General features: G+C 38.4%; 1 protein-coding gene across 1 annotated transcript; it reads left to right on the forward strand.

Moving 5' to 3' along the window:
- The first annotated feature begins 12,525 nt into the window (after positions 1 to 12,525).
- Positions 12,526 to 23,148, forward strand: LOC128031229 (protein lin-28 homolog A-like). Its single transcript, XM_052619512.1, has 4 exons — positions 12,526 to 12,909; positions 14,054 to 14,214; positions 17,604 to 17,788; positions 20,973 to 23,148. The coding sequence occupies exons 1-4, from the start codon at positions 12,900 to 12,902 to the stop codon at positions 21,181 to 21,183; spliced, it is 567 nt and encodes a 188-aa protein (XP_052475472.1). The 5' UTR covers positions 12,526 to 12,899; the 3' UTR covers positions 21,184 to 23,148.
- Positions 23,149 to 23,316: the final 168 nt, after the last annotated feature.

The raw sequence follows: 23,316 nt of genomic DNA on the forward strand, positions 1-23,316 counted from the left end.
ATGTGTTTTTTTAAGAAAAGATTGCTATCAAATAGCACACCTAGGTTCCTAACAGATGACGAAGAATTGACAGAACAGCCATCAAGTCACCTCTTTTAGTAGCTTAGATTGCATAGGGTCTAACATACTGTACATGTTGTTGGTTACGATGATTTAACAAGTTTATACAATTCTTCCTATCCTATAGTAGAGAATGAGTGGGACTGTTTCTCTATAGTCTATAGTGCAGTAGAGTAGTCTGATTCGATACTGTAGCTGAAGGCTGCATTGTTACAATTTTATCTCTAATAGTAGCGATCTTAGAAGTAAAGTAGTTCATAACGTATAGGAGCTATGTTGCGTTCTTTGCCTCTCAAAGCTAAACATCAATGGCCCCAACAAATCCAGACCCTAACATTTGCTTATAATGCCACTGTGCATGAAACAACAGGATTCTCACCTTTTTTTATCTCATGTTTGGCCGTGTGCTGAGACTTTCTGTAGATGTGATGTTCAAACAGGTACTCCGAGATCCTGTGGTGGTTGATTATGGTAGTCACGCCAAGACACTACTCTCTCATCTCCATGAAGCAGCAACCATTGCACAGCAGCATGCTGTCAAAGAACAGAAAAAACAAGCTCAGGGATATAACAAGACAATAAAAGGCACTCACATAAGTGTTGGAGATTGTGTGCTGATTGCTAATAAGGGAGAGAGGGGGAGGAGAAAACTTGCCGACAAATGGGAGTCAACCCTGTATGTTGTCATCAACCAGAATCCCTTGACCATAACTACATGGTACAGGATGAAAAAGGAACTAAGAGAGTTGAACATCGCAATCTTTTGTTGAACATCAGCTTCTTACCCATTCAGACAGAACTTGGAGGAGCCAGTAACCCGTATCTAGATGACTGTGATTATGATGGGGAGTCAGTTGCTCATCCGCAGCCCCAGGATTCTGAATCCCAGATTCAAGGTTCAGAGAGACGGACAAGCCTCTGGGTATTAGATGAAACAAAACATTCCCTGAGTCAAAGATCACAAAGTGAAACTGGATCTGTGCTATTCCATACTGAGGGAGAACAGCAGAGTCAAGATGGTGAATGTTCTGAGAAGCTTTGTGATGATGACAGTCATACTACAGAGTCTATTAATGATCAGACGGACAGTTTTAGTCTTGATTGTGACAGAGCTAATCCCAGAGTGGAGGAAAGAGATATGCCCAATACAGAACAGCCTAGTTCAAAGACTAGAGACCGGGACACTCAGGGTGTAAAAAATACTCAGGAATGTGTTACACTAGCTGCTAGAGTGGTTAAGAAGGTCAATCGTCTTATTGAATCCATGACACAAAGGCAGTTAAAGATAAAATCACTTACAAACACATTGAATAGGAAGTCCCAGTCACTACTCACCTTGTTTTAAGAGTTATTCTACAGTCTAAATTCATATTCTCTGATGCACTTGAGCATTATCTCTGTAGTTCTAAAGTAATTCATTTGATGTGATTATAGATGTTATACAATTGACTTGAAGATTTGGTTTAAAACCTGGTATGGTGTAAAAGGCATCATTTGATTCTGGGAGTTTTGTAAGGCCTGATCACCCTTGAATTTCTCTCAACCTTTTAAGAAGGTAGCAATTTCAGGCTCAAATAGGAAGAAACATTTTGGAGACCTCAGTCAAGTGTATAAGTAAAGTTGGATGAGTCTTTGGGATTTTGGTGAATTCAGAAGGGGGTGAATGTAACGGGTATTAATTATAACTTGTGTTTATTTTAAATTCACAAAAAATCAAAAATTTTCTGCTATATATGTAATAAAATAAAATAATATTTTTTTAGTTTTGCGTTTGTCACAGTTGTGACATGATTGTAAATGTAAATGTGCATTGTGAGCTCTAGCTTCAGTTCACAGGAGGTCTGAGCAGAGCGAGCTGTTGAGAGAAGGCTGATCAAATATGCACTACATTGAATGCAACAAATGATTACTGTATTTTTCAACTCATGCAGATAAAGAACCTCTGAACCAGTTTTTATTTATTACACAACAAAATGCAGAGTCGTAGCCGAGTCGTGGTAAAAGAGACACGAACCGGCTACAATAGCTCAAACTGGCCCAGTGTCATACACTACTAACATCTAACAAAGCCAGAAAGCCACTATCCCACTAGGGTAAGATGCCCACCTGAAAGACTTGATTTGTAGTAAAAAAAATAGAATAGGAAAATTAGGAACTACGGAATTTGACAGTTAAAGCTCTGTATTTTAATTAAGTCCAATAATTTACTGCAGTTGTAATAATGTTTTCACGTGATTTTGTGTTGAAATGTGCTGTGTTGAAAAGTGGACTTTCTGTCCAAATATTTGCAAATATTTCAAGCTAATTTTTGACATATTTTAGTTTTAAATAGTTTTCTGTTTAAAATAGTTTGAAAGATTTAAGTCTGAATGTTGCTTGCATAATTAACAAGTTACCAGCAAGTGACTAGCATGTTGTTAACATTACTAGCAAGTTACTACCATGTTTCTAGCATCATTGGCATTAACGTTGTGAGATTGGCATTAATGTTGTTAACATGATTAGCAACTTGCTAGTATGTTGCTAGCATGTTTCTAGCATAATTGGCATGTTACTAACTATTTGTTAGCATGTTAAGCATGTTACTAGCATGTTGATAGCATGATTACCAGGATACAAGCATGTTCTTAGCATGACTAGCATGTTGACATCATGTTGTTTGCACAATTAACATGATTAGCAACTTGCTAGTTTGTTTGCTAGCATGTTTCTAGCATAATTTGCATGTTATTAACTTTTTGTTAGCATGTTAAGCATGTTACTAGCATGTTGATAGCATAATTAGCAAGTTACTAGCATGTTTTTAGCATGACTAGCATCTTGCTATCATGTTGTTTGCATAATAAACATTATTAGCATGTTTCTAGCATAATTAGCATGTTGCATAGATGATTAACATGTTACTAGCACATTGTTAGCATGATAAGAAAGTTATTAGCATGTTTCTAGCACTACTGGCATGTTGGTAGCATGATTAGCATGTTGATAACATTAAGGTGACAAAATTCCTGAAACGAAAACTGGGGACATTTTCTAGTTCAGTAGTCAAAATATCACTGAAATCTCACTTTTTAAGTTTCTGTTTACCATATTTATTGTGCATGAGATTAAATAAAAATTCTAATAATAATAACTAGTGGTAGGCCGTTATCGGCATTAACGTGCTGCGTAAACGTGAGACCCTTATCGGGCGATAAAAAAAACATTGCCGTTAATCTATTCTCAAAGTTGGGAGCTGGGTCTATACTAGGCGAGCTTCTGTATGATGACTTTCACCTTGATATTTTATATAACCGACTGGCTGAGGCCAGCCCAAAAAGATGCTCAGGACAGTTGACGGGCCACTGCTGCGCATCGTCACGAAAGCTTATATTTTTCACGTGTTTTTAAGCATTACCGCTTGTTGATTTAAACATTAAAGCATTAAATTTAAATTAAATGTATTTACATTTAAATTTAGGCATTTAGCAGACGCTTTTATCCAAAGCGACTTACAGTGCAATCAGGTTTTCAATTTTTACACATCATGTGTTCAAAAACATTCAAAGCATTCAAAAACAAAACGCAGAAAAGCTGAACAGAGTAGCTGGTTACTCGCTCGCTGGGTTCATTGAACATTGAACCGAGCTCTCTTCTGCGAAGTTCTCCTCGAAGTCCCTCCTGCACCTGAACGAACAAATACAAATCTCAGTTTGAACCAACAAAAAGATGTGAAAGAGCCCAATTCAGTACTCGCGGTGTTCTGGTGTCCAGGGCTCACGCAGAGAAAGGGTTCTCAAAACACTTGAACATCGAATTTGCTTATTTTTGCTCTTGTGCCGACAAATACATACAAAATATGTCAAAATATCCACCTTGGAAATTATGCTCGAAAAAACTGTCGGTTATTTCTTAAGTGAAAGTAAACAGTTGAGGAAAATAATGGGATGTGTATTATACTGGATGCGTTCATCGTCTCTTAAAGTGACCGCACCTAATTTAGCTACTGGCTGCTGTAATGTTAATCCAAGAAAATGAAAATGAAAATCACTCACTGCTCTTGACTGAATTACTTTAGTTTTAACAGTCAAACCAAAAATTATTCAGACACCAGATATAATTTTTGATATATATAGCAAAACTGTAATAATGTGAGAAATGTTGAAGGTGTCTGAATAAATGTAGGTTTGATTGGATATTTCATTTGAAGACTATCCAGTGCTATTTTACAATTAATTATTTGGTTTCCATACCTTGAAACATACAAACTTGAAAAAAACTTAAACACTGTGTAAATAACACAAATAAATAAAAATAAACAAACATACAAATTAAACAATTTCAAACAGGGCCCACTGGTACAACCTTCACCGGGTCCCCGCTGACTCCAGCTTCGGCCCTGCTCATGCCTGTTTCACACATACTCCATCTGCAGTGTGTTTGCAGTCCGTGTGCGTTACGTATGTGATGCAGCACTGACTCATTGTGCTTTCACACAGAACGTGTTTGCAGTCTGCTACTCCGTACGTAAACGATCGCTGCACTGCTGCAGACACAACGCTCCTAGACTGCAACTGGAATCCGTTAACATGGGTGCATAAAAAAATATGTAATGCACACCCACTGCAGACGGAGTATGTGTGAAACAGGCGTAAGGTTGTTTGCACCTTGTGCAATGTGGAATTAGTTAACAGCTTTTTCAAGCACTTTGTGATGCATTTTGGAAACAGGAGAGCCCCTTTTCTAATGCACCACTTAGCTTGATAAACCCCTTCTCAAAGACTTACTGTTTTTCAATTTTATTTGGGTAACACACATTTTCTGAATGCCTTCCGCAGAATTCAGATGAGCCATTTTAATCTTTTTAATAGATCAGGGGTTTTCAAAGTCTAAGACAGAGGGCCTCCCTTTTGACACAGCTTACCCAATGACGCCCCCCCCCCCCCCCCCCCCCACCAACACAAAGATAAACACACAGAACAATGACTGTTGACTCACTTTTATTATTATTTGTGTTAACATGAAAAGTGCAGTTATTTTTAGAGTAATAATACGTATGTTAATATAATGTTTTTTAAAACTAAGAATAATTAAACAAAAACAATGATGGATATTTATTTTAGCAATTTAAAATTGCAATAACTGTCCACCCCAGTCAAAACAGTCAGATGACCTGTAAAAGAGTGTGGAAAGAACTTTAAACAATGGCAAAATTTAAACATCTCTACTACTGATTAATATGCTTACATAATTATATCCCTATCTTAGTGAGCAGTATGCATTTGTTTCCTTGCCGCGCAGAGAAGACTAATTCATGGTTGCAGTGACGTCAGAAACAGACGAAAGTCATCCTCCACTTGAAGATGTGAACGATATTTGTTCTTGATGAATGTCAGAACAGAAAATCCTGATTCGCACAAATACGTTGAAACGAATGGTAAAATTTTCCTCAGAGCCCTTTGTGTAAGTTCAGGATATTCATTTTGAATAGAGAGCCAGAAATGTCCAATCGAAGAGTGTGTAATCATTTGCTCCAGTTCATGATTACTTGTCAGATCAATCAAAGCCTCTTCGTCTTGTATAGACAGTGCGTCACTTTCTGCTGGCTTGAATTTGAATGGATTGCGAATCCACTCGTGCTGGATTGTCTCGTTGGAAAAATAGTCGGTGTGCAGAAGCAGCTGTTTGTAATGCGCACCCAATTCATTGCATAAAACGTGGAAAAGACGAGCATTTAGAGGTCTTGCTTTTATCAGGTTGACAATTTTCACAGCTTCATCGAGGACACTCCGAAGATCATTTGGCATCTTCTTTGCAGCTAAGGCTTGTCTATGGTTTGTGCAATGGGTCCACACGGCTCTCGGAGCTACCTCTTTAACCCTCGATATGAGACAACTGTGGCGGCCTGTCATTGATTTTGCCCCATCACTGCATATGCCACAGCAGCGTTCCCAGTCTATATCGTTCTTTCTCACAAATTAGTTTGTTGAAAATGTGTTCACCTGTTGTGTTGGTGGGCAAAGTACTACTAAATAGAAACTCTTCTTGAATGTCCATGTTTTTCACGTACCACACATATGTTAACAGCTGAGCGCAGCTGGCCACATCAGTGGATTCTTCGATCTGGAGTGCAAAAAATGGGCTGTTTCTGACACTGTCTAACACTTGCTCCTTCACATCCTGTGCCCCTCTTGGGGAGGCCTGCCCCACACTTTGAAAACCCCTGATCTAGATTAATCTAGATTAATTTCAAGATCACAGTGATATTAATCTAGATTTAAAAAAATTAATAAATGCCCACCACTAATAATAATAATAATAATAATAATGAATTATTCTTGAATTGAAATACAATTGTGAGGAGTAAAAAGTATAGTTTTTAATCAGAAATGTAATCAAGTAAAAGTACAAGTAATCAGTTTACATCAGATACCCCTCCAAAAAAACTGGTGCAGACGAACCGGGTAAGTTCCTCATTCAGTCGCTCTACCTGGCTGCTGGATTCGAGGTGATATCCTGAGGAGAGGCTGAAATTGATATTCATTTGTTGACAGAATGCCCTCCATAATCGGGAAGTGAACTGCGGACCCTGGTCCGAGATGATGTCCTCCGGATGTCCATAGAGCCTGAATACATTCTGTAGGAGAACTTTGTCTGTCTCAAAGGCTGTAGGCAGCCTGGGGAGAGGAACTAGGTGACCTGCTTTGGAGAAGCGGTCAATGATGGTGAGTATTGTGGTGAACTGATTGGAGCTAGGTACAGTATTGTTCAAAATAATAGCAGTACAATGTGACTAACCAGAATAATCAAGGTTTTTCGTATATTTTTTTATTGCTACGTGGCAAACAAGTTACCAGTAGGTTCAGTAGATTCTCAGAAAACGAATGAGACCCAGCATTCATGATATGCACGCTCTTAAGGCTGTGCAATTGGGCAATTAGTTGAATTAGTTGAAAGGGGTGTGTTCAAAAAAATAGCAGTGTGGCATTCAATCACTGAGGTTCATCAATTTTGTGAAGAAACAGGTGTGAATCAGGTGGCCCCTATTTAAGGATGAAGCCAACACTTGTTGAACATGCATTTGAAAGCTGAGGAAAATGGGTCGTTCAAGACATTGTTCAGAAGAACAGCGTACTTTGATTAAAAAGTTGATTAGAGAGGGGAAAACCTATAAAGAGGTGCAAAAAATGATAGGCTGTTCAGCTAAAATGATCTCCAATGCCTTAAAATGGAGAGCAAAACCAGAGAGACGTGGAAGAAAACGGAAGACAACCATCAAAATGGATAGAAGAATAACCAGAATGGCAAAGCCTCAGCCAATGATCACCTCCAGGATGATCAAAGACAGTCTGGAGTTACCTGTAAGTACTGTGACAGTTAGAAGACGTCTGTGTGAAGCTAATCTATTTTCACGAATCCCCCGCAAAGTCCCTCTGTTAAAAAAAAGGCATGTGCAGAAGAGGTTACAATTTGCCAAAGAACACATCAACTGGCCTAAAGAGAAATGGAGGAACATTTTGTGGACTGATGAGAGTAAAATTGTTCTTTTTGGGTCCAAGGGCCACAGGCAGTTTGTGAGACGACCCCCAAACTCTGAATTCAAGCCACAGTACACAGTGAAGACAGTGAAGCATGGAGGTGCAAGCATCATGATATGGGCATGTTTCTCCTACTATGGTGTTGGGCCTATTTATCGCATACCAGGGATCATGGATCAGTTTGCATATGTTAAAATACTTGAAGAGGTCATGTTGCCCTATGCTGAAGAGGACATGCCCTTGAAATGGTTGTTTCAACAAGACAATGACCCAAAACACACTAGTAAACGGGCAAAGTCTTGGTTCCAAACCAACAAAATTAATGTTATGGAGTGGCCAGCCCAATGTCCAGACCTTAATCCAATTGAGAACTTGTGGGGTGATATCAAAAATGCTGTTTCTGAAGCAAAACCAAGAAATGTGAATGAATTGTGGAATGTTGTTAAAGAATCATGGAGTGGAATAACAGCTGAGAGGTGCCACAAGTTGGTTGACTCCATGCCACACAGATGTCAAGCAGTTTTAAAAAACTGTGGTCATACAACTAAATATTAGTTTAGTGATTCACAGGATTGCTAAATCCCAGAAAAAAAAAATGTTTGTACAAAATAGTTTTGAGTTTGTACAGTCAAAGGTAGACACTGCTATTTTTTTGAACACACCCCTTTCAACTAATTGCCCAATTGCACAGCCTTAAGAGCGTGCATATCATGAATGCTGGGTCTTGTTTGTTTTCTGACAATCTACTGAACCTACTGGTAACTTGTTTGCCACGTAGCAATAAAAAATATACTAAAAACCTTGATTATTCTGGTTAGTCACATTGTACTGCTATTATTTTGAACAATACTGTAGGTCTGCCACAAAGTCGATAGCAATATAAGACCATGGCCGTTGAGGAATGGGGAGAGGATGGAGCAGACTGGCTGGTCGTTGATGTGAGGACTTGGAGATGTTGCAATTATCACAGCCTTGGATGAATTGTGTAACGTCGGAGGACCACCAGAAGCATTTGGCCACAAGTTCAGTGGAGGCATTGATGCCTGGATGATCAGCGCTGGGAGATTTGTGAATCCACTGTATTACTCGTGGGCGGAGATCAACAGGAACATAGGTATGATCGGGTGGACACTCGGGAGGAGCAGGGTTGTTCACCTGAGCTTCTGATATTTCTGTCATGATATCCCACTGTATGAGTGCTAGGATAACTGTGGAGAGGAGAATGGGTTCGACAGAGCTGGACTTGGGAAGGTGGTCAAACTGTCGGGACAGGATGTCCGTTTTGCCATTCTTTGCTCCAGTCGATAGGTTAACCTAAAGTCAAAGCGAGAGAAGAATAGGGACCATCTTGCCTGACTGTGGTTGAGACGCTCACCGGATCGGATGTACTGCAGGTTGCGATGGTAAGTAAGTACGAGGAATGGTAGCCTCGCTCCCTCCAGCCAATGACGCCACTCCTCAAAGGCCGCTTTCATGGCTAACAATTCTCTATCTCCCACGTCCTAGTTTCTCTCTGCCGGGTTGAGTTTGCAAGAGAAGAAAGGAACGTTACGCTTATTTCATTGATCGCCTAATAGTCAATGCATGGCCGAAGACTCCCATCCTTCTTCTTGACAAAGAAGAATCCCACTGAAGCTGGTGATTTAGATGGTACGATAAAGCCTTTTGCTAGTTCCTCCTCAATATACTTCATAATGGTTTCAGATTCGGGTTGAGAGAGAGGGAAAATCCTGCCTTTGAGAGGAGTAGAACTGGGGATTAGGTCAATAGCACAGTAACTGGGTTGGTGAGGAGTAAGCTTGGAAGCTTTGGCTTTGTTGAAGGCTTCAGATAGATCCTGGTATTTAGTGGGCAGGCCTGAGAGGTCAAAGGGTTTGCGCTCCCTCTCCTGGGAATGCGTGGATGGTTGATGTGAAATGACATTGACATTGACAGGATTTTGACTATTGAGTGATCTCTTGTGTTGACTATGATATGCTTTGGTTGTGTTTCTCTAGCCAGTGTAGTCCTAGGTAGACGGGGTTCTGGGGTGATTCAATGGCAAACAGTCAAATAGATTCAGTGTGGAGAGCCCCAGTTTGAAGATGGATCTCGGATGGTCGACGGGTGCTGATGTTGGTGTGGGATTCCCTGTTGGAGTGGACACGTGGAGAGCTTGTAGTGTCTTCACATGCTCCTCAGTGAGAGAGGTGAGTCCCTGCAGCTGTTGTTGTTGTGTGGCTAGCACAGAAGCTTGAGCAAATCCCTTGAAGAGAGCAGGTAAAACATCGCTGTATCCTGAGGGGGCGAAGTCTTCTGTAACGAGGAGTCAGAGACATTCAGATCCATGTGCAATGTTTATTTCGAAAACGTAGTAGTAATAGGCAGAGGTCAGACATCAGCGTCAAGGATATCAGAGACAAATAGAATCAAGGTCGGTTACCAGGCTTGAATCAGGACAGACGGCAGACAAAAGGCAGGTCAGAGACAAAGCAAAGGGTCAATAGGGCAGGCGGCAGAGAATCGGTAGAATCAGTGCAGTCCAAGATAATACACAGGCTAACAGTCTGGAATAAACGCTCAGAAATGCTAGACAGTCTAAACAAGACTTCACGTCGAGTGAGTGTTTGGCTTCAGCTTATATAGGGAGTGGAATGAGGAACACCTGGTGGTGATTAGTCCGAGGTACAGGGCATATGGGTAATGTAGTCCAGAACAGCATTAATACTCAGGTGATGGTGCCCACCGGTGGCCGTTGGAGAGAGCCACAGAGGCCTGGGTCGTGACAGATAGATGGTCATGGATAGATATAGACAGACAGACAGACAGACAGACAGATAGACACATGGCACACACACACCGACCAGGGAGTAGTTGAGGGTGTAAGAGAGCGCTGGTCATTCCCTCCACTCACCTACAATCCCTACCTTTGGGTTACAAGTCTGACTTTCTAATCATTACGCAGTTAACACCCCAGGTACTTACATGTATCTTTAAGGTATACCATTATGCACCCTTTAGGCATAAATAATATAATAATGTGTTAAGGAACCGCCCCAGTGACAGCATTTGTAATTTTTTCCTGAGAGTTAACAGTGTTTAAACATGCTGCATAATTTGAAGTCCTTTCACAGAATTTTCACCTTGCAAATGCAGCATAATTCACCCTAGCTTAATAAATTCTTCACAAATACTTATGTTTAAAATTATAGCTTTTTTAATTATATTGTTAATTCCCAGCAACCTGGCAATGAACAAAAATCAGGACTGAAAATATTTAGTGCAATTTTTATGTTAAAACTGATCTCAAATGATACAGTTAAAAAAAAAAAAGTAGAACATATATATAATTCCAACAACTGTGAATAATAAAAACTCTTTCTGAGAAATGTATGTAAATACATCCATTCTTCACAAAGCATCCTTTTATTTCATGACTTATAGAAATCAGAAATGTTTCTTCTCAGACCCTTGAGATGTGATGTATATATGCGTATTGTCTATACAAGTGTAACTGGAATTAGGTATTATTGATAGACAAGGTTAGTTGCATCACCATAGCAACAATGCATTGATCAATCGGCATGCTGGTTTGATTATTGATTGTTTGGAGGGGGGAGGACATTTCTCCTTTCTTTCCCTGCATCTCTGATCACAGAATGATGAATGTTGTGGAAGGCTTTTCATAACAAACAAGGTTTATTAAAGAAAATTATTTTTTTATTGTCCAAAACTAGGTCTGCACATACAGGCGTTTATGAGAGCTCAGATTCACTCATGTCTGTCATCCTTCAGTGTGTGTGTGTGTGTGTGTGTGTGTGTGTGTGTGTGTGTGTGTGTGTGTGTGTGTGTGTGTGTGTGTGTGTGTGTGTGTGTGTGTATGCTGTCTCTGGGCTTTCTCTTGACTCCTGGAGCTTGATTTAGATCTACATGCTCAAATGTCTGTTATACAGATACTTAGCATATTCCATATTCAAGCTATTTTTAACACAACATGATTTTATAGTGTTACTGGTGAAAGAACAGATAATATCTAAATATGCTAAGTGCACGAGTTTTGCGCACGCAGTTAATTAACAAATTACCGGTAATAACTTCGAGGTCATTTTTTTTCTTCTTATTGTTAATGAAAACGAAAATAAAAAAATAATACACATAAATGTATTATTATATTTTTTTGTTCTGTTTGCATATAATAATAATAATAATAATTAAACGGTAGCCTAATAATGCCGAATAAAGAACTACAGATCATTTATTTTGTATAGTCTATCATCTAATCAAAACACTGATTGCATTTTTTCCTGATCACAGATTTATAGTTTATAATAATGAATGTGCGACATTAAATCATAAATAAAGTCGGTGAATGACAGAAAACTTTGTTGTTGTTGTTATTTTTTCCTGCAAGAAAAACACCAAACATCTGTTTCATTTATTGTTTATCACTTCCACTGTAATAATCGTTTAGGCGGGGATTTACACCATGCCCAAATTTATTTAAAGCAACAAAAGCGAAAAATCATATTTACGAATAGCTTAAAATGTAAAATATAAACATGCATTTGTTGTAAACAAAGGAATATGAATCCTGAACTTTCGGAAGCGTTAATCTCATTTAAATTACAGTACAATTAAAATGAGTTGTATCTATTTATTCTTTGTCATCTTAATTACATATAATAATAGATGATAATTATAAATGGCTGTTATTTTAGTTGACGCTTTGAAGCTGCATTCAGTCTATCAAACATATTTGTCATGTGATCAGAACAGAAACCACACACACACACACACACACACACACACACATATAGCCTATAAATATACATATATATAACTTGAGACCACTTTATTTAGACACATCTAAATCTAAATATTGACAGTAAACCAAAATAGGCTATCAATTGATATCCAATAATATGCTGAGTACCACTTAATTAAATGATAGAGCAATTTTTTTTGATCGTGCATTGTCATATATTCGCCCTTCCCAAAGTGAACCGAACATCTGCTGTGGGCTTCTGGTCACCTGTGTGTGGAGGAGTTCGGGGGCCGGACGTTTGCGCGGTGGTCTCTATGCGTGATTGGCTTGTTTTGGGTCGAGGGGGGCATCCATTGAAGAATTGGTGTTGGTCATCGTGGAGGGGAGAGTGATTGGGAATCACGTGGACTTGACCGAAACAGAGAGAGAATGAGAGAGAGGGGGTCGAGCACGAGAAGCATCATCAGTTCAGAGCAGTCACCGAAACACTGAGAGGTCACCTGGAGAACCCGGATTAACCCAAAGACCCCACACTGAGCAGCAGGACGAGCACATAGAGCAGGCGAAGAGAGGGAGCCATGGCAGAGGGTATGTGTCTTGATTTGAGAAGTTCTGGTCCTCTTCCTGAAGGTACAGTAGACCTTCTTCAAGGTGCTGCTTGTTTAGGAGACGCGGGGTTGGGGTCCAAGCAATGTCTTCAGGTTTCTTCTTCTCCTTCTGCCCCACTCCCTCGTGTTCGCCTCTGAGTGAGGGTTTCGTGGAGCTCCTCTTTGTTTCACCTGAGGACTGAGTTGTGAGAGTGTGTTCATGAGACTTTCGCGAGGTTTTAGGCCCGCGCTGCTCGTGCGTGGATTTCAGTTTTACTCCATCAGGCTGAAGTAGCAAAGAGTAGACAGAAGTGTGTTCTGCCACGGGTTTAACCATGTTTACACACATCTGGAAAAGTCTCCATCACTTTGCACCTTAAGATCCAGCATGCGTTGCCATTGGGACAATAGAGCACTAATAAAAAAAAAAATTAAAATATTTTTTATATGAAATGTTTTATTATTATTATTATTATTATTATTATTATTGATATAGGCCAGTTAATTATTCCTAGCGCTACATTCTGAATATGATCTTGATTTAATAATAATAATAATAAAAACGATTATATATTGTCATTGTTATTATTAGGATATTATTTATTAGTAAAAGAGTTCAAATTGTTTTATCAGCACAATATTAAGGCAATTCGTAAAAATTTTGCATTTTTGTTAATTTAGTTAATTGCGTAATATTTTTCCATTGAACACAAAATATTGAAATAATTAAAATAATTCTTCAACAGAGTTGTAGCAGATCTGCAAGTGTACGTGTTAATAGTAAATATGCGCAAGTAGGCTATGTTTTTATTTGTAATCTTTTTTGTAGTTATTTACCACAAAACAAAAAAATGGCTAACCATTTTCTGCTTAAAAAAATTAAATGAAGTTAAAGTGAACCGTTTTATTATGTGGTAGATTTATTGAATCTTTTTTTTTTATGATTTTTAAATTATTTATGGAATCATAAGCACTGTTGTTAGGTATGTTTTTTTCGGCGCCAATTATGTCATAATGTAACTTTCTAATGCATGTTTTTCTTACATTCGAATTTTCGAGATTTCACCTTTGAATAGACATGCCTGCATGCATATATGTTCTCGTTTGTCTTGTGCCGGTGATGGTAAATGTAGATGGTTTTGCAGGAGGCTGTCCGAAAGCGGAGGAGGAGGAGGAGGACCCTCAGTCGTTCCACGGCGAGGGCGTGTGCAAGTGGTTCAATGTTCGCATGGGCTTCGGGTTCCTGTCCATGAGCACAAGAGATGGTGTGCCTTTAGAAACTCCAGTCGATGTTTTCGTCCATCAGGTGTGTGTTCAGAAGCATGTCAACGTCAAGTAATTTCCATAAACGGCATTATGATCAGATTAATGTAGCGCTGAAATTATGTTAGCATCACCCTGGTACCTTCCAAAAACAAAACAAAACAAAAGAAAGGGATTTTTGGATTATTCCCGAAAATAATCTCTGTGACCAACAAAAGCTTATGATTCTTATACACATTATTCTTCACAAAATAACAACTTTTCTAGAAGTAAAGCTACAAGTAAAAAGCTAAACGAATTGCACCAGTCACATGAAGTCAGCTCCTCCACCGCTTGCAGATCTACAAGTCTTAATTACCCATCCAAAATTAAAAGCAGTTAAAAAAAAAAGCAAATCATGGCATCTGAAAAAAAAAAATAAAAAAAAATAAATAAATAAATAAATATATATATATATATATATATATATATATATATATATATATATATATATATATATATATATATATAGGCTATATATATATATATATATATATATATATATATATATATATATATATATATATATATATATATATATATATATATATATATATAGCCTATATTTTTTCATTTTGAATTAAGTTTATTTTCCTTAGTCCACTGGTGGATATTTATTCTTCTGAATCATAAACTAATTTCATTTCGATCAGTTTAATAGAAACAAGACTTATGTTATTTTGCTTCTCAAGTCAATCTATCATGATTTAAGAGTCTTTAGACATTTGCAGCATGATCAGAAAAAAAATGTTTGTTAGTTCTTTGTAAAATAAAATTAAAAACTAATTGAGAACCATATGTGGCATTTTCACAAATTTGAAGTGTTTATAAAACAACTGATTGTGTGCTCCATAGATATTTACAATTATAGAAAATATTGAGGAAATTTCAATTTATTCCTACAATTTGGTCTTAAAGAAATCTTAAATTTGCCTTCATAAAACCTGAAGAAATACCGGTTTTAACAACAGGTTTTAACCAAAACATTAGTAGACCTTAGGAAAATGGGATTTTCCTGTATTTCAACTCTATTTGCATTGACCTCTTTTCCCATTTACTGTTTTGTTTTGTTTTGGAAAGCCAACATCTGAAACCTAAAATCACTTACAGCTCTTAAACAGCTGAAACCATGATTCCTGATTGTCCAAGCACTAGTCATACAGCATCGCTCCAAAGTGTTTGAACTTCTGCAGTAATTGTTCCCATGTAAGTGTCATGTCTTAAAACACCAGTCTGGCCTGTCAGCAATTGCACCTTCAAGGAAGCCCCCTTTAAGCTCGTTTCCTGCCGTAAAGTCATTAGCTAGATACGTGTATGCTTTTGAAGCAGCATTTAGGAACCGGTTTTCATTGAGGTGACCAACTGGGTGGCCGTTTGTGTCCCAGAAACCTGCTGTGACTATACAGCTCTGAATGTTTTTATTAGTTTTTTTCCTTCATCTGGCACATTTAGCACACCACAGTGTCGTCTTAAACAACACATTAGGAGTAGCACTGGGCATGTAGTACATCTTCTGTGTTGTTGGAGAAGCTTTCAGCTGTGAGTCTGTCAGTGTCCAAGCTTTAGATTTGTGAAGTGGTTGATTGGGGTTTTCAGTAGACAAAGCCAATGCTAGATGGCTGATATAATACCATTATTTATGGAATACAGCTTAATTATGCATTTGCAAAATTGAGGTTAAGTGAACATTTATTTAACACTTAATTAAAAGGCTCAAATAATTCCCCCAAATGTCTGACTTATATTGACAACAGTTCTCTGGAAATGGTCAGCTCTTGGCCTGGTGTAGTCTATATATCATTCATTCATGATCCACGTGCTGCACACACGCTCGGTCGTGACAGCGGGTCTCAGATACACAACATTAACTCTGAGCTCTTTGTGAGAGCAGACAAAAGAAAGAGAGCGTGACGGATCCTTTCTGTCTTTGTGGACTTTTGCTTCCTGTTTTGTCACAACCCGCTTGCTTGGGATTTCTCCATCACCTGTGTGACTGTCACAAATGGATCATGTATGCTCCCTTCATAGGGTTTTACTGTAGAAAGATGCTTTGAGCATTAGGGGACATTGGTGGGAGGAAGGGAAGTTGGGGGTTGGGGGGTCACATGTGTCTAGGGAAATAGGTTAACGGTCACTTTGACCGACACACAATGGAAGTATTTGAAAGGGAACACTGCATCTGCCACAACATAGATGTAAACTGATGTTTCCACCAAACATTCATAACTACAGATCCTCTCGGGCTCCAGTAAGAACATCTGTTACACCAGTCGTCTAAGGCCAGATCTGATGATCCACTGACAGTGTGCTTGAGACATTGGTCGTATTTCTTAAAATCACATATTAAACACTCAGGAGATATGGAATAATACAGATTTCTCCTTCATTTTCAGTTTTCAACTAAATATTGACAAAACTATGTGCTTCAAAATCTGATTTATGGTATCAGTTAAATATTACTTTTTTAATATTACTTTATTCATTTCTACATTACAGTAATGAAAATGATGTAGGCTACTGACAGTTGCAGGAGGGAGATAAAAAATGCATTTCATGCATTTCATGTCATTGGTGCTGAAAATCTTAATGGTCATATGCAAGATATAATTTCTGTAATTTATAAATCTGCTCATTGTGTTCATCAACATTTATGCATTTTTAAGATGCTTTTAATCTGAAATGAAAAGGTCCACATTTACATGATCAGTTCTATCATCACAATAAGGCCTGCAGTGCGTTTGCTTCATGACATTTGGGGAAGTCACGGCCAGAGGTAAGAGAGTTTGACTCCTAACTCTAGGGTTGTGGGTTCGATTCTCGGGCCGGCAATACCACGACTGAGGTGCCCTTGAGCAAGGCCCAAACCCTCAACTGCTCCCCGGGCACTGCAACATAAATGATGCCCACTGCTCCGGGTGTGTGTTCATAGTGTGTGTATGTGTACTTCGGATGGGTTAAATGCAGAGCACAAATTCTGAGTATGGGTCACCATATAGAAGAATTCCTTGTTTTATTCTCCATGGAAGAGAGAAAGAATGATGAGAGTGTGAGTTAATGATGGGTGAACCATTCCTTTAGATAATTGACTCAGGCGCTCATTTACACTGCAACGGGAGCTCATTCTTCACAGGGGAACATGTTCACCCTCGGGATACACTAAAGCCAAGCAGCCATGTGGAGAATGTTTCTGGACCCCACAGCATCTTCCCAGTGGTCAGCGAGGGGATGTGCGGGGGATGTGTGTGTGTGTGTGTGTGTGTGAGGAATGCTGTAACCTGGGCCGGGGGATGGTAAGGCATGGGTTTTTCACACATAAATCACTCGCTTTCTCTTTCATGTCTCATTTTTTGGTCTTGTGACTTTACTGACATTGTCCTTCCCTGCCTCTCTCAGAGTAAACTGCACATGGAGGGTTTCCGCAGTCTGAAGGAGGGCGAGGCTGTTGAATTCACCTTCAAGAAGTCTTCCAAGGGTCTGGAGTCTCAGCGTGTGACGGGTCCTGGAGGGGCTCACTGTCTGGGCAGCGACAGGAGACCCAAAGGCAAGAGTGTCCAGAAACGCCGGCCCAAAGGAGACAGGTCAGTTATCTCAGAGCTGGTAACCCTTCAAAGGGAAATCCTGGAAGAGCAGTGCATCTGCAGCGCTAATGTTCGTGGGTTCAGTTCCCAGGGAACACACATACTGGGGAAAAAATGTATAGCCTGAATGCACTGCTAAAGTATCTGCTAAATGCGTAAATGCTAGAACATTTTAATAATCTAAAAAACCTTTCCACTAGGAAGAACTATGAATGCAATGGAAAGATTTAAGGTTATTCACAGAACCATAGGGGCCAATAAAAAAAAACTTTTTTACTAGTGTTATTCATTAACAGATTAAGACTAAATGTCTCATATGTATACCAGGGCCTTCAATGATAACCAATCTGATTTCATCTTTATTGCCATTCTGTGAGTGTATTTTATGTGCACATGAAACTGAAAAAAAACAAAACAAGAATTAAATTTCATGCAAATGAAAGTTTTAAAACAACCTGATTAGCATTTATTGTACATGTAAACACACTCAGTCAATATTTTACATTTCAGGTAGAATTAATCCTTTAGGTGACGATTGGTGACTTTTTACTATAATCTCTCCAAAAATGTGGTTTGGTCCTCTCACCCCCCCCCCCTCCCCCCCTCTGACTTTGGTTAGGGCCGCGTGGATGTGACCCGGATCAATAACTTGTTTAAAGCGCCTGGTCACTGATGCATTTATACCTGATGGATCCTGAGGCTGCTGTTTACAGAGAGGACTCAGTATTTACATCTGAAACACTTGAAATATTAACTGCAGGGAAGCAGTTTTAGATGTGATTTGTAAAAGGAAAGAAATTATGCCTCAGAACTGTACATTTGATTTTGCATATGAAGAGTGAGGAGAATATTTCACGCTGTTTTTGCTCCCTGGAGCCAAACAGTACCAAAACAAACCTTTCTCAGCCCTCGGTGCGATTGGAAGTTAGAGGTGTATGGTTTAACCCATCAGTCAGTCCGGTCTGATCACTGTCGACAGGATCAGATCACTGCGTCCTCAGAGGGTCTTACGAGGCCTGCGTTCAATACATCCCTGGAGCACGCTGCCTCTTTGAGAAAACCACATCTGTCCATCATGATTATTCATTTATTTCAGTCGACTCACTGCACTTGTTTTACTGAAACGGCCTTAAAACAAAAAAGAAAAAGAAAAAAAGACACACTTTATCATACAGATGTTTTCAGACTCTTAATAGCATGTTATATACAATTAAATAATAATGTATTATAGTTTAAATTTTTATTATATGCAATTACAGTAAAAATGTGTCATTCAAAACTATTGTATTATTGAAATTTATATTCAAATTTGAATGATATTGTTTTAAATATATTTGTATTTACACATTTGTAATGATGAAGTGACATGTCAGCACATTTAAAACATGTTTATTTTTAATATAAGATCAAATAATGCACTACAGTTAAAATTATAATTATGTATTTTACATGTGCTTTAGCATGTTAAGCAGTATCAAAATAAGTATGCATCTTTAAACCACAACAAAAGGTTTTTAAAACCTGATTTAAAATGTACATTAAGTAAATCTTTTAATATTACATTATTTTCTGTACTTAAGTGTGTACCAAAGAAGTATAAAAAAATGTCTCTTTAAGTACACTTAAGTGTCCATTTATTTTATTAATGTGGTCTACAAGTACAGTTTTTTAAAATAGACTTTTAAGATTTGAAGAAGACTACACGTGCACATTCAGTACAATTAAACACACTTGTGTTTCACAAGGAGAGCTGAATGTTTGACTTCAGGATGCAGAGGAGAAAACACTGCGGTTTATTTAATTGATAACAGATGAAGGTGCCCGAGAGAGGTCAGGGGTCAGGATTGCCATGGAAACTGCATGTGTTTAGGGACTGGGTGGGGTGTTTGGACTGCGTGAGGTCATAGTTCATAGGTTGCTGCTGCAGTTTTTTCAAACAAAGGCCGTGATTTCCTTCTGCACGCTTGGCCTGCTGTCCGTCCATGCCGCGTGATGAAGGCCCCGGGTCAGTGCCTGTAAACCACCAGAAGTCTCTCTAGTGTCCCCCAGAAGTCCCCTGTGCCCTGCGGTCACCCACATGACCTCAGCTGAGTGGACATCAATGCAGCAGCCACTGCCCCATACCAGGCGCCCATATGTCACCGCTCCACACATGGCCCTCCTCTAAATAACTGTGTACACTCGGACAGCCTGGGCATGAATGGACACTCAGGAAAACACATTTCTAAATACACTTGAATACAATTTGTATTCATTTATTTATTTTAAACCATTGTTTAAAAGTACAAGTATCTGGACAAAAACATACCTGAGAAAATTAAAAAAGTACAACTTTAAATTGTAACTGGGTATTTAAGAGAGAGAGAGAGAGAGAGAGAGAGAGAGAGAAAATCTTGTTTTCTCAATACAGTGTGAAATTGGTTCAAATTAGACAACATAAAATCTTCTGTCAGACAGATTTGGGCAAAGTAAGAAATAAAACAAAAGCACAATGACTGCAGGTCAAAAAAATGCAATCTATCTAGTGCAACAATAATGCAGCATACAGAACTAAAAAAATACAGACATCACACCTTCATCCCATCCCATATGTATACAACTGACTGTCTTCAGATGAACATTGAACAGCGAAGATGACGGTAACCCAGACAAGCCCTGCTGATGAATCTGTGTCTTCTTAAGTGAAATGATACAAATGTTAATATTTTAAACTTGACCGTCGTGTTTGCTTTGTGCAGGGTCTGAAGCTGAGATGTGTGTACTTCATGCATGACAACAAACCTCACTGGTTCTCACATGTCAAAAGCATTTTTGAGCTTCTACTTACCATATTTAATGTGCATAAGATAAAATAAAAATGCACAAATGTAAGGAGTTTTTTTTTAGTTTTAAAGAGTCAATACTGTTAATTTCTTCAGAAATGCAATCAAGTAAAAGTACAAGGAGTCAGTTTAAATTGGACTTGAATTAAGTGCAAATACCACAAAAAATAATACTTAAGTACAGTAATCAAGTAAAACTACTGAAGCATATGTAACACCCCTGAGGTCTGGGTTTTATAAAACACATCCTGGATTTGATCAGGATTTGAGTCTAACCCTGCTGTAAGTCACTCACGTGATATTGTTCATATGGTGATTGTGTTATTAATTTAAGTACGTTTCTTTTTATAATTGTTTGGCAGGTGTTATAACTGTGGCGGTCTGGACCATCATGCCAAAGAGTGCAAGTTGCCTCCTCAGCCCAAAAGATGCCATTTCTGCCAAAGTGTTGCGCACATGGTCGCCAACTGCCCCGCCAAAGCCCAGCAGTCGTCTCAGGGGTCTCAGGGAAGGTCTAGCGGTGTCGGAGAGGAGAAAACGGAGCACAGTCATTCCCCGTCACCCACCAACTGAGACAGCAGAGGACGGTGGGACCACGCTTGAAAACCAATCATATCACTAAAACTGGAAAAGAAAAAACACATGCTAATGCTGCTGTTGGGAATCCCTCAGGTCTATAAAAGCAACAGATGAGAAGAATGTGTCTTTTTTTATTAACACTCAGGAATACAGCTGCGCTCAGGAATTTCAGTACAATGTTTGATGTGTTTATACAAGTAATCTCCTATCTCATTAATGGTTCGTTTATATGACAACAATGTACTAAAACAGTCATACAAATGTAGTCAAAACAATGCCCAATCTCTCGGATCTGTGTAAACTGCTAAAACACTACATTATTATTCATGCCAGGCCAGTAGTTGGCGTTGTCACTTCGTAAAGAAACATTACGCATCTATGAACCTACATATTCTTCAAGTATAATAATGAATAATACGTATGCGCGATTTTTTTTTCACAGATTTATGTTTTAGTAGTTTACACAGACGATAACAATATTGTTTTTAAACGCGTGCTTTGAAATGTGAAAGTTTGCGTTTTCAGGCTTCAAAAGAGCCATTGTTGTGAACGAACAGCCAAAACGCATGAAACGTTTTCTGTTTTGAGTTGAAAACAGCGTTGTGTTAAGTCCCCAAGTGTTTTCTCTGCTGAGCTCGTCTAGGATTGGCGAAAGGAATATACCCAAAGCAAAAGTTTTATTCTGACAGATTGACTGTTCGATGCATTTGAATGTTTCTTGTATTTCTTGATGCTTTAATGAAAATGTTTTGGTGGTGTGTTGGGTTGTGGGGGGTTTGGCAATTGCCAGTTTTGCAATAGACTCTCCTGATCACCAGGGACCAAATGAATGTTAAACCGCTGCCCAGCGCTTCCTTTTATACGTGTCCAAATCTGCCACTAGTGATCTGCAGATATCTTCAAACATTAATTCAATTTATTAGATATGAAAGTACATAATCAATCACACTTTTATCTCTAAACTTCAGTCTACAGTCAAATCTCGGCTTGATCATATCTTAAATGCTGCTGATCTGTGTGTCTGCTAGCAATATATTTTGTTATTTGTCTTTGACAATAGGTCTCAGGGGTTGTCTTGGAGAGAGAAATAAGTTATTCTTCTAAACGAACCCATTCCTACATCGATGGTGAAGACATCGGCTCCTTTCTCAAGCTGCCTGTAATGTTTGGAATGTATTTAACAGCCTTTTACTCCCATTTTACAGGAGGAGCTGAACAACTTATTTAATATACATATATATATACTGTTTATGTAAACCTATTATTATCCTTTATGCATAGTATTTATTTATAGCAATGTGTTCTGCATCTTCTCCACAACGTAAAAGAGACTCTACCTCAAGTAGCTCAGAGTTATTTCAATCATCATGTGCCACGAATCAGCTGATGCGGATGAAACTGGTTTGTGTGTGTTTGTGTTTATTGCACTGGTTTTGTTACTGTGAAGCATTGTTTTCTCTCTCCGTCTGTGCTGAAGACTGCACTCGGCCTCGTCTTACAGATTTATGCTTTATTTTTCAGTCACCATTTGACCTATAAATGCCTTTTACTTCGCCAGTTTTGAATCAGATTGTATTGTATGTCAGATTATATTATTAATATTACATTAGGGTGAGGTAGACATGATTTGTGACATGAATTATATTATTTTATTACAGTTCCATACCATCATAATCATTTTAATTACTGGCTTTTCGAGATTTGATCAAACAGGAATGTATATCCAGACTGTTGTGGTTGTCCCTTATATAAGATGGAAACATGATATTCAATCCATTCCTTTATGCAATAATATTTAAGTTCCTGTATTTGATAAAAGAAGGAATCCTACAAAGTTTTGCACCGTTTAGACGTGTTCACGCTGTTTTTGACTATCGTGTTGATGTTGGGAATCACTCCTTGAACATTAGAATGTAATGTGAAGTTTTCAATGTTTTTTCATCTAATAAATTTAGTGGAATGAAAAAAGAAGACAGCATGTGACTTATTTTCTCATATTTTATTTATGCGTACATTTCCAGCCCTAAAACTGCCTTGAAAATTAATAATATTTTTAAGTTATGGAAATCTCTATCAACATAATTAGTTTTTATCAGTACAATCTCTATAAAAAGCTACATGTATTCT

This window comes from Carassius gibelio, chromosome A16, assembly GCF_023724105.1.
Source record: "Carassius gibelio isolate Cgi1373 ecotype wild population from Czech Republic chromosome A16, carGib1.2-hapl.c, whole genome shotgun sequence".
Taxonomy (NCBI): Eukaryota; Metazoa; Chordata; class Actinopteri; order Cypriniformes; family Cyprinidae; genus Carassius; species Carassius gibelio.